Below are 12,327 nucleotides of genomic sequence, written 5' to 3' on the forward strand. Positions count from 1 at the left end.
GCGCTGCTGCAGCTCAAACATCTGGGCTGTTAACCTCGTGGCTATTGACATCAAATTTTTCCGGGTTCAGAATGCTCCCTTCTTTCCATTTTTTATTTAAAAATCGTGGCAAAATTTACCATTTTGACCATTTTTAAGTGCTCCGTTCAGTGGCATTAAGTACATTCACATGGTTGTGCAGCCATCACCACCATTGTCTCTAGAACTGTTTCATGCAGCAAAACTAAAAGTCTGCACCCCTTACACACTAATGCCCCCCCCCCAGCCCTGGCACCCATCCTTTTACTTTCTGTCTCTGTGGATCTGATGTGCTCAGGTGCCTCCTATAAGTAGAATCGAGATGCCCATTTTTGGCCCCGGTCCCCTCAGTGTCCGATTTCCAGCTGTCAGCTTGTCAGCGAGAGGCCACCGCAGCCTTGGATGATCCCAGGATAAAATGCAGACGGTGACACCACCTAACTGTGTTACAAATCTATGAGGCAGGCTCACGGAACGGGTAGGAGAGAAAGGTGCTGACCTCGTATCTTTAGAAATGACTGGAATACGTGAAACCAAAAGGACAGAGAAAAGTCCCCAGGGCTCTCTGTCTACACACAACCAACACCTTCACGGTCAGGCCCTGCTCCATGTGAGACGAGAAAGACACACGCTCACTGAAGCCTCACAGCAGCCCTAGGAGGGAGGGCACAACCCTCACCTCGTTTTGTACGTTAGGAAACAGTCTGCCCAAGATCACTCAGCTTGTGAGGGGTGGAACTGGAACTTGAACCTGCAGCCAACCGGGGACCAGAGTCCCTGCTCTTTAGCACCACATCACATTGTCTCTCCACAGTGCGCTCAGGATGTCTTGTTTCCTTCCAGCTCCAAGTCAGCTCTGATCCCTGCTTCTCACTCTCCTTCTAGGCCAGGCCATCCAGCCCGGGCTGCCCTGGGAGACGGTTAAGAAGGTTAGGGGAGGCCTGGCTGAGCGGCGCCACCTGATGGCCTGCTTTGTCCCCTGCAGCAGTTTCCAGGCTTTCTTGTGCCCCTACAGGCTGAATGGGAGCTATGAGGCTCTGAAGGGGGGCAGCACCATCGAGGCCATGGAAGACTTCACGGGGGGTGTCGCAGAGACCTTCGCAACTAAAGAGGCTCCAGAGAACTTCTATGAGATTCTAGAGAAGGCCCTGCAGAGGGGCTCTCTGGTGGGCTGCTCCATTGATGTAAGTCACTCACATTCCAGGCACTGTGCTAGGGCCGGAGGGCTGAGCCAGGTGCCCTGGCCACACGCAAGGAGAAACATGACTTTCAGAGGGAAGGGGCAGGGTATTCATTTTAATTAAATGTTCATTTATTTCAAATTAAGCAAAAGCTTTTATTTAATATTTTTCAAATTACAAAGGTAAGACATACTTGTTGTATCAGGTGGGATAGTCCTAGGATAGCTAAAGACACATTTCTGGCCCAACTGGCATGGCTCAGTGGTTAACATCGACCTGTGATCCAGGAGATCACAGTTCGATTCCTGATCGGGGCACATGCCCGGGTTGCGGGCTCGATCCCCAGTAGGGGGAGTGCAGGAGGCAGCCGATCAATGACTCTCATCGTTGATGTTTCTATCTCTCTCTCCCTCTCCCTTCCTCTCTCTGAAATCAATAAAGATATTTAAAAATAAATATAAATAAAAAAATAAAGACACATTTCTGTCTCCCTCCCTCAGCGCCGCCCCTGTGACACCTGGCGGGTGCCCTTCACATCTCTCCATTGCTCATATGAATGGGCACACACATATGTTCACAAACAGGGTGGGCTGGCTTGATTTCACTAAATCGAACCTTACTATATACTTTTCCGAAACTTGTTTATTTTGCATCATGTATCATGACAAACATATCAGCAGATAGAAATATAACCACATTTTAAAGAATCTCTTTATTTACATACAAGCACACACATATAATTTACCTTGTGTGTTTTTGAAACCTACTCAAGTTTTCTGTTTCCTCTTGGAAATTTATTCTTTGCTAGTAAATAACCTGCTTCCTCTTTGTCGTCCAGTTTGTGACATGAGTTGCATGTGACACTGTCATGTGCTTCTTATTGCCTCTTTGGTGCATGTACTCTCTCGTGCTCCTATGTGATGGGGATGGTCAAGTTGTTCTGTTTGGAGGCAGAAAAGTAAACTGATCACTAGAGTCTAAGTGGAAATGAGGGTCCCCTCACGTGAATGTCCTGTGTACCCATGTCATATGCCCTGGGCACAAGGTCCTCGCCTGGGGGACTGGAGGGGCCCGGACAGTCACAGGGCTCACTCTGGGTAGCACAGGCTTCACATACACAATGGGTCCAATGCTGCTCCTTTGTGTTTTAGATCCGAAATTCTGCAGAATCAGAAGCCCGGACGCCCTTTGGTCTTATTAAGGGTCATGCCTACACTGTGACGGGAATTGACCAGGTAGGTGACATGGACCCCTGTTGACAGGGTACAAGGATAGTCTCAACAATGCTAGTCCCCTATGCTCACATAGCACCTTACAGTTTAAACCCACTTTCAGACGTTTCAGAGAATGTCCCATTGGAAGAGACAGGCTGGTATGCAAAACAGCAAAGCAGGAGAGAGAGAAACGTGTGATCCCACCACAGTCCCAAGCCTGGTTAGCAGGTGTGACCATCAGGTCTTTGTTTCTTTCTTTTCTTCCCTAATTCCAGTCCTGTAAGAGTCAGGGTTCTCCAGAGAAACAGAACCAATAGGAGAGAGAGAGAGGTAGAGAGAGGGAGAAATGGAGAGAAACTGAGATTTACTATGAGGAGTTGGCTCACGTGGTTATGGAGGCTGAGAAGGCCTGTGATCTGCCATCTGGAGGCTGGAAAGCTGGTGGTGTGGTTCTAGTCCATGGGCAAAGGCCCGAGAACCAGCAGAAGCAATGGTATGAGTCGTAGCCCAAGAGCAGAAGGGGCCCGAAGCCCCAGCCTGCAGTCAGGCAGAGAGAGCAAATTCTCCCTCCTTCCACCTTATAGTTCTACTCAGACCTTCAACTGATTACACGGGGCCCACCGACATCAGGGATGGTCGCCTGCTTTACTCAGTCTACTGAATCGAATGCTAATCTTACCCTAAAACCCTCACAGAATAAGGTGTAACCAAACATCTGTGTCCCCCATGACCCAGTCGAGTGGACACATAAAATCGGCCATCACAAGGCCTCTTCTCCGCAGCCGTTGTCCAGGGCAGAGCGGGTTCCTGGGGCCCCCTAGTGAGGGCTCTGGTTTGGAGGGCAGCTCCTTGAGGGGCACGTGGGAAAGAGAAGGGCAGAGCAGGAAGAACAAAGAAGCCACGGCTACACCTTCTCAGGTTCAAGTCCAGCGAAGTCCAAAGGCCTGCCTTGGCCCACTCGCCTGCGCCTCCCTTGGACGCGTCGCTCCTGGTCTCCTCTTGTTGGTGCTCACGCTCCGAGTGACACTCTCCATGTGCGCGAGTGCAGAGAGTCGAGGGGACATTTAGAGCTGCAGCTACTTGTTTTGGCTCCTTTCCTCCGCCTCCCTCACAGGCCCTGCCAGTCACTCCCTGGAGTCGGCATCTGATTTTTAACGTTAGATCTAAACATCCTTCCAGGTCACCACAAACACCCTCCCTCTCGCATGGCGCTCTGTTCGATTGCGTGCCTCCCCCGGCCCACCGGGACTTTCCCTCCCCTGCTCATTTTAACGAATGAACCTCTGAAATGGTGCACTGGCGAGGTTACACTAACAAATTATTTTTTCACATCAAAAATACAATTTGTGCCAAGCTCACGAGGACAGAGTGTGCTGAGGGCTAAGATGGCAAGTTAGTGGATGAATAAGTCTTTTACTTCCACTCTCTTTTGCCCAAAATCTTTGTAAAATGCACCAGGCCTCTTTCCTGCTGCGGGCAGGACGCGGAGGTCCCGGCGGGGCGTCTTTTTTACTGACACCAGGGTTCAGTGTGTGGCCAGCAGAGCTCCTCGCATCACACCTGGATGAGGCCATGATCAGTTAGAGGACTGAGAAGTGGCCTTGGCTTATGGCTGTGTAAGTTCCCAGCAGGCGTTTGCTCTTATATCTCATCCGTGAGGAAGATGCTAAGAATGAAGGGAACTCAGTGCAGTCAGGAGCCTCTTGACAAAGGAGATGCGCTCCGAGCAGTGCGTATTAGGCACTTTGTCATCACGGGAACCTCACAGAGCGAGTCACGCACACAAGCCTGGATGATATAAGTTACCACACCGAGGCCACACCGTGTGTACCACCGTCGTATATGGGGTTCGTCAGTGACTGAAACGTTGTGTGCACATGGCTGTAATAGCTCCCTGGGAACCCTCTGCAGCATTTGCTATGCTGGGTGCCGGGAACACAGAAAAATAAGACCCAACCCTGCCTCTAGGGAGAGACCAGTCTAGAGAGAAAACGCATTCATTTGAAGACTCACGTGGACCAGTTACTTGTTAACTGCAGTTCTACTTTATTTCCCAGATTCATCATCACCGTCCTAGGTGATTAATATACCATCATTTGTAATGCCAGGTGCTATGTTCCACAGGAATCAGAAAGTTCCAGGGGCTAGTGAAGAATTGACAAGTTTTGACATTTCTTGAGAGTGTCGGAACTCAAGGGGCTTTCAGTAAAGCCGGGCCTGGCTGGAGCTCATGGGTGAATTTGTCATTTCACACGTCCCCGGTGCTTTTTCTTCTAGGTAGACTTCCGAGGCCAGAAAACCGAGCTCATCAGAGTCCGGAACCCTTGGGGCCAAGTGGAGTGGAACGGGTCCTGGAGCGACAGGTCAGGCCCTGCCCTGTCTCTCTGGCGGATCCCCCTTCTTGCTGTTCCCAGGGCACACGGGGCCAGGCTGGCCTGGGCAGGAGCGTGAGGGAGGAGCAGTTTGTCTATAGTTCCCTCCTGGCTCCTACTCAGGGCCCTGTCCTGCTTCTGGGTGCCTGACTTCCGCCCTCACGCCCCCTTGCAGTCAAACTGGAGTCTCAAGGATGATCCTTAGAGCTCTTTAACTTTAGATCCTCTTTAACTTTCATGTAATTACATTTATGTCAGTGAACACACGAGCTCCCACAGGGACTTTTCATATCCCCGTGATATTGTAAAAGGCTTTACCTCCAGTTATGAGTAGCTCCAGTAAGCAGTGTCTTTGTGTGTGTGTGGGGCGGGGGGGGGGGGGGGGGTGGCAATGAGTATATTTGGTGTGAGAATCCCTGAAATATTGCCAAGCAGGTCACCAGGGGGCTCTTTCTAATGGTCACTGACCACTGGCCAGAGCCCCAGTGGCCCAGTAGAGAGATGGAGGAAGTGGAATAGGAAATTCATCCATTACAGAGCAGTTTTCCTGGGTGATTTGTTTGACCCTCCAATTAAAAGAAAGGTCTGCCTCTCTGGTATGTGTCCCCTCCTCACCCCTTAGGAAGTGGCCCAGGTGGCTGGGATTAGGGTGTTTCCATGTGCTTGGGTAGGGCCCACCTGGAGCTGTCTCTCCCCCACTCCCTCCTTCTTCCACCGGAGCCCCTGCGCCCCCCCCCCCTCTTGCCCACTGACAGCTTGTGGGGCCCCGGGAGCCCTGCAGCAAGCTTAGAACTGGAATAACACTGAGCTGGTGTTTGTCCTCAGCTCAGACAAAGCCATCAGGTCACCAACATCCGTGTGTTGGTGGCTTTATTGACCAGGCTCCAGCCTGGGGACCAGCACACACTTGGGGACTGCTTGTCGGTTCAGACCAGACCAGGCCAACGTCAAAGGAGGGAAAGAGCTCGACTCCCTCTCCTGGTGGAAGTGGAAAGGGCGGGAATATTGAAACTGGAATGGATGGGATGCTTCTATCGTGAATAGACCTGCAGAGTCCCGCTTTGGAGAACGCAGCCTACAAAGAGCAAGGGCCACTTTCCCTTCTCCCGGGACACACGCAGAGCGAGAAGTGAAGAAAGTGCGTTTTTACAGGAACCAAGGCTGGGATCGCGCCTGCTCCCCCCACCCCGCTCCCACCCAGCCTCAGGGTGACAGAGCGCCGTCCCCACCCTGACCTCTGATTCTGATCCTGCCTGTGATGAGCACAGGGCCAAAGGCACAGCTCAGCCCGGCAGCCCCTTCCCCGCTTGTGAGCACTTAGATAAGGGCTTGAAAAGACAGCTGTGGCTCTTAGTTCTGCTCTTCGGACCCTGGCACCAGGGACCTGGAGAGATGCTCCTCCCCGGGCCCCGCCCTCCCCACGCACACCCCTCAGGGCAGGATCTGCGGGGCTGGGTGAGTAGCCACATTGGCGATAGCGCCGCAGTGCCCGTGACTCGGTTTGACCTACCTGGAGGCGGCTGCGGAGGTCACAGAGCAGCGGGGACTTGGAGGCTGCTCACCTGAACCCTTTGTCCAGAGACTGGGCACGAGTCTCAGCTGACTTCCTGGGGGGTCAGGGAAAGGAGGTGCTTGGTACACGAAGTGTCAATCACGGGTGAGCATAAGGTGTTGTTATCACTTTTCAAAGTGTCAGCTTATAAACGAGAGGATACGTCCGACAAGTGCTCCAGGTCACGCATTTCAATCCACTTGCGGCTTCCTTTTGGGGTCCCTCTGCGACCCTGCCCTTCATTGCCCTGTGCCCACCCCATGGTAATCTTCCACGGGGGGGCTGTCGCAGTCCTCAGGGCCTGTCTCCGTGCGCTGCCCTGGGGGAGCACCTGCCCACAGCCTCCAGACCCCCGGCGGGTCCCACCGGCCAGGACCCACTCCCTGCGTCCCGCACACCTGCTCCCTGGGAGGGGCGCTCCTCCACCCAAGGCTGGTGGCTTTGGGGCTGCTGCTCGCGACCCGAGACCTAACGCTGACTGTGTTTCCTCCCAGCTCCTCCGAGTGGCGTGCGGTGGGCCCAGCGGAGCAGCAGCGCCTGTGTCACACTGCCCTGGACGACGGGGAGTTCTGGTAGGGTGCCTTCTCTGTTTCCATGTCTGCGTTAGCCACGCAACAGGTACGAGCGTGCCCCACGGACCTGGGGTGCCAGGAGCACACCTTTCTCTCTTTATTTATTTCCTTTCTTTCACTTATTTATTTTTGGTAAATCAAATAATTCTTTCTCAAATCCTTTATGTGCATCCAAGCTGGCAGAGAACTTAATCTGTTATGTTTTGGGGAACTCACCCCATCTCCAGGTTTGGGCCTCAAGGGAGTTATAGTACCCAGAGAAGCTGGGGTGGAGCCTCGGTCTCCTGCATCCCTCCTCTGAGCTCCGAGTTTTGCGGTGAATTTGAAGACAGGCGGCCTGGTGCTCACAGGGTCCCCTCCCCTTGAGGACAGGGGCCCTGAACACAGTTACCTTGAGAGCCTCTAAAAACATAGACCTACGTGAGAAGGAAGTGTGCCGAATCTGGACTGAATCTCTTTGTTTAACTAAAAATGTGTCACCGGCCTTTATTCCTAGGAGATTTATTTCTATCTTATTTCTTCCTCTCGGGTCTAGAAACATGGGGCCCTTCCAACCCAGCGAGACCACAACTTTCCTATGTCTGGCTCGCTTCCCTTTCATGTGCTTCAACCAGTCAGTCCTTGCCTAGGCTCATCTCTTTCTTATGATATCTTACTAAACAGAACAAACAAAACCCAGCACACATTCAGCTTTTCCATTCTTTCCCCCTAGGGCACAGCCCAGTGGGCATTTCTTTGCTCTGTCTTCCATATTGTTACAGAAGAGAGTTCTAGCAGATATTTTGCCATTCACGGCACGGATGTCTATTTTCCAGCTCCAATACTTCCTTGCAACCTCCTGCACAGCTGCTAAGCTGATATCACATATTTAGGATTCTGTTATGGTGGCTCCATACTTCAAGGACCAATGACTTAGGGTAGCACTAGCTGCTATAACAAATAGACCCAAAATGTATAAAGGTGCAAATGCAATAAAGTTTATTTCTCACTCGTTGTAACAGTCCATGAGGCCATTCCTGTTCTGCGGTGACTGTCTCCAGGCAGTAATTCAGGGACCCAAGTTCCTTCCACTGTGTGACTCCAACATCCCTTGGGGTCCCAAAGTCATCTGCAGGAAGCCAGCAGAAGAGGAGGGAAAGGAAAGATTGGAGAGGACATTTCCACTTCCTAAAAGCCTTGGCCCAGAACTAACACATCACTGCTTACCTTCCACACTAGACAAAGGGTGGGGTGCAGTCCCCAGCCCTGTTCTGATGGGCCAGCTTTGGTGACCTGCCAGCCATCTCAGCCCCAGGAACCCTGAAGTCGAAAGTAGAAGAAATTTGTGGAAGCCCTGTGGGGTGTTCGAGAGATTGGCGAGCTGTGGAATTGGAAATTAGACACAAATTCACCTTGAATTTTGAGTACAGAGACTCTGGGTTAATGAGTTACGTAAAAAGAGCAAAACTAGCAGAGAAAACATGCTGAGGTTGGGAGTCAGTATCCTCACACGGACTGCCAGATAGGAGCAGGAAGCAGGAAAAAGTTTGAGAGGCTCCCCGTACCCGAGGCCAGGCTAGCGAGGGAAGGGGAATGAGGCAGAGGAAGTGAGGGAACCCAAAACGGGAGGCCCAGCAAAGAGGAGTGTCCCTGGGTCTCCCCAGCTGCTCAGCGAGGCCTTCCCTCCCACCCTCCGCTGCTAGCACCTCCTCTTACGCCCTCCCCCTTCACCTGACTTTCCTTTGTAGCGCTTACATATAATCAACCTACATTTTTACCTTTGGTTTCTTTTCACCTTTCTAATTCTTTCCTTAACTTGTGTTGTGTGTGTTTTCTGTCCCCCCACACTGAACTCTTCCCACTCCTTGAGGACAGGGGCAGGCACTGTTAGAAGAGTGAATGAATTAATGAATGAATGGACGAGTGAATGAATGAATGAGTGAGTGAGTGAGTGAGTGAGTGAGTGAGTGAGTGAGTGAAGGGATGAGTGACTGAATGAATGAGTGAGCGAGTGAATGGATGAGTGGATGAGTGAATGGATGAATGAGTCATGCCATCGCCATCACCACCAATGCACTGGGTCCCCCCACTGTGTTGCAGGATGGCATTCAGTGACTTTAAGGCCCATTTCGACAAAGTAGAGATCTGCAACCTCACGCCTGATGCCCTGGAGGAAGACACTCTTCACAAATGGGAGGTGACGGTCCACCAAGGAAGCTGGGTGCGGGGCTCCACGGCTGGGGGCTGCCGCAATTTCCTGGGTTGGTAGCCTGCCTGTCACTCTCTCTATCATTCCCAAGAGTCCGGTCCAGCCCGGGGATGTCAGTGGATCGGGACCAGGTCCCTAGAGAGAGCCTGAAGTATGGGGTTAGAGTGCAGGATTTCAGGGATGACTGGGGAAAGCGGCTGAGGCCACCTGGCGGGAAACTGGGTGAGAACTGCTTAGGGAAACTCCCTTGTTTTACCACTTAGGTTATTTTCCAATACAAATGATAGGAAACACAGCGCACACTGGTCCTGCAATAAAAAGAATTTACTGTCCTACATGATTGAACAGTTCGGAGACGTAGGGTGGCCTTCAAGCACAGATCTACCACCTGCGTGTTTGTAATTCTCTGTTCTGCCCTCTTTCCTCTGTTGACTTTTTCCTGAGTCTGCCTGTCTTTATAGTCACAGCAAGAGCTCCTCAATGTGCCCTGGCCGGTGTGGCTCAGCAGTTAGAGAGTCAGCCAGTGGACCCCGAACCAAAGAGTCACTGGTTTGATTCCCAGTCAAGGGCATGTACCTGGGTTGCAGTTCACTCCCCAGGCCCCAGTCAAGGCACGTGTGGGAGGCAACCAACCACTGTGTCTCTCTCACATCGATGTTTCTCTCTCTCTCTCTCCTTCCCTCCATCTCTTCCACTCTCTCTAAAAATCAATGAGGGGGAAAAATATCCTAAAGTGCTTAAGTAAAAGTCCTCAACTTCCTTCTAATTGGGAATTCCTTGAACCAGTCCTGCCTGGTGGAGGCTATGGGCGGATTAGCTTTGCTCCAATTCCTGTGGCTAGAGGGCCTCGCCTGGATTCATCTGAGTTCACCCTTGGAGCTGGGAGGGAGCTCGACTCTGCTCAAATTGCACGAGCATCAGACAGGCTGGGCACGTCTCCCCTTTGACACGTCAAATGGAAAAAATTAGAACAAACCATAGCCAATGAGACCCACAAGAATGTCTTTAAAAAGCTGCAAGGGAAATGGTTCAACAGATAGTGGAAATGCTCCAAGAGAAGGTGGCAGTGAGCGAGAGAACACCGCGCTCTCAAGGGGGTCTGGGAAGTAGGGCAAGACGGTGATGGGAACGGGGAGGGAGAAATTATTTTCTCAGGTTTGGGGCAGGCTGCACAGGGGTGCGTGTGTGTGTGTGTGTGTGTGTGTGTGTCCCCTTCATGCTTTTTTAAAAAGGAGGAAAAATAATCTGCCTCTTTCAAATGGCAGATACCTTTTGGACCAACCCGCAAATAAAGTTGTCCCTGACTGAGAAAGACAATGGGCAGGAGGAGTGCACTTTGCTCGTGGCCCTGATGCAGAAGGACCGAAGGAAACTCAAGCGGTTTGGCGCCAACGTGCTGACCATCGGCTATGCCATTTACCAGGTGGGTGGAAGCCAGCTGCTTCTCAGAGCTCACCATCCGAGCTCTAAATTCTCGGTTCCTCCTTGGCACTCACGCCTGAGACTCAATGGCCAGTCCTCAAACTGTGCCCAAAGAGCCCAAACCAGCAGCCCCCCTAGAGAAACCACCCCCGCCTGTCCCGCTGCAGTGCCCAGGTAAAGAGGAGCACCTCAACAAAGACTTCTTCAGATACCACGCTTCCCAGGCCAGGAGCAAAACCTTCATCAACCTGCGAGAAGTCTCGGACAGGTTCAAGCTGCCCCCCGGGGACTACATCCTGATTCCCAGCACTTTCGAGCCCCATCAGGAAGCCGATTTCTGTTTGAGGATCTTTTCGGAGAAGAAAGCCATCACCCGGTGAGTGACAGGGTCAAGAATCCCTTTCACACGGCTCATCCACAGAGAAGTCACTAGGAGGCCGTTGGAGCCACGGCCCCATGCTTCCCTTTTCCATGATACACCCGAGAAGCCAGGCAGGAGGGTTTCTTAACCCATTTGCAAAGCAGGGGACATTTCCATTTGAGTTGTGTTCCTCCCCTCTTCAAAGGAACCATCAAAAAGTTACTCTCTCCACCTGCTCCCAGAATGGTGCTCGCAAGATGCTCTGGGGTGGGGCCCTTCATTTCCCAGATCCTTATACCAAGAAGCTTCTGGGGTGGGAGCCACATTTAGGGATACCAGACTTATGTCTCTGCATGACAAAGGGGGTGGCTATGGCAAATTTTAAGAATGACATGTTCTTGCAGCTCCAGTTTAAGTAAATATTGGTGACACTGCCTCCCATTGGACATACCTGACTTTTGCCACCTCTCCTTTGTAGGGTCTTAGCAAAATTGTTTTGAATCAGTTACTTCCATGGGAAAAAATTTCCCATTGCTGCCCATTCCCCATTGGTTGCTCTGCAGCAGAGGTAAAAAATGGTGCAAGGTATGAGAATCCATTTCTTTTTCCAATGGAGACATTGCAAGGGTCTTAGAGAATGGCAAACTCGACTAATTCTGTGTAAGCCAGCTCATCCCCAGCAAAGGACAACCTCAGCTAACAAGACAGAGACGACTGGTTACAAAGCCTGCTCTGGTTTTATCTTTTGTTTGTGGGATAGAACTGGATTGATGGGGCGCATGCAGAATACTTCCAATTGTAAAGACTCATTGGGTTTCCCAAGCTGATTACAAAAGGTGTGGTTCTTTCTCATCAGCTACATAGAAGCAATAATGTCTTTAATTTTTAATATGTTTTTATTGATTTTAGAGAGAGAAAGGGAGAGGGAGAGAGAGAAAAATGCTGATGTGAGAAACATTAATCGGCTGCCTCCTGCACGCCTCTGCTGGGGCTCGAGCCCACAACCCGGGCATGTGCCCTGACTGGGAATCGAACCTTTGACCTTTTGGTACATGGGATGTGCAAGAAGCAGCGGATCGATATTCTGCTCTCACATAGATGTCCCTCTCTCTCCCTTCCCTTTTCTCTAAAAATCAATAAAAAATCTTTAACACACACAAAAAAATCCCACCTCGAATGATTAACTCTCCGTGGCTAAGTGCCTGTCTCTGATGACCACGGGTCTCCTTTGGAGATGCACAACCTGCGGAGAGCATGAAGGCTGCTCGGCTCTCTGGGCCCCGGGCCTCTGCTCTTCTACAGGATGCTTCACAAACACCCCTCGTTAAAGCGCATCCAGGAAAGAGGAATGACTGCAGTTTAGCTTTTCCTTCCAGAAACCAGAATGTGCACATTCCCCTCGGTGGTGGCCGAGCGGCCTCCCCCTGTTTTCATGCTGGGCAGGCTC

At 51.4% G+C, this 12,327-nt stretch overlaps 1 protein-coding gene across 1 annotated transcript in view; it reads left to right on the forward strand.

The window, feature by feature from the left end:
* CAPN9 (calpain 9) overlaps positions 1–12,327 on the forward strand; it is a gene marked incomplete at its 5' end in the record, with an annotated part of 33,473 nt that overhangs the window by 9,633 nt on the left and 11,513 nt on the right. Inside the window, 7 exons of the mRNA XM_081123978.1 lie at positions 1,034–1,202; positions 2,351–2,434; positions 4,691–4,776; positions 6,832–6,909; positions 8,989–9,149; positions 10,363–10,520; positions 10,687–10,895. Coding sequence (XP_080980104.1) covers positions 1,034–1,202; positions 2,351–2,434; positions 4,691–4,776; positions 6,832–6,909; positions 8,989–9,149; positions 10,363–10,520; positions 10,687–10,895 — 945 coding nt within the window. The remainder of the gene's footprint in view (positions 1–1,033; positions 1,203–2,350; positions 2,435–4,690; positions 4,777–6,831; positions 6,910–8,988; positions 9,150–10,362; positions 10,521–10,686; positions 10,896–12,327) is intronic.

Source organism: Miniopterus schreibersii, assembly GCF_964146895.1.
Source record: "Miniopterus schreibersii genome assembly, chromosome: 21".
Lineage (NCBI taxonomy): Eukaryota > Metazoa > Chordata > Mammalia > Chiroptera > Miniopteridae > Miniopterus > Miniopterus schreibersii.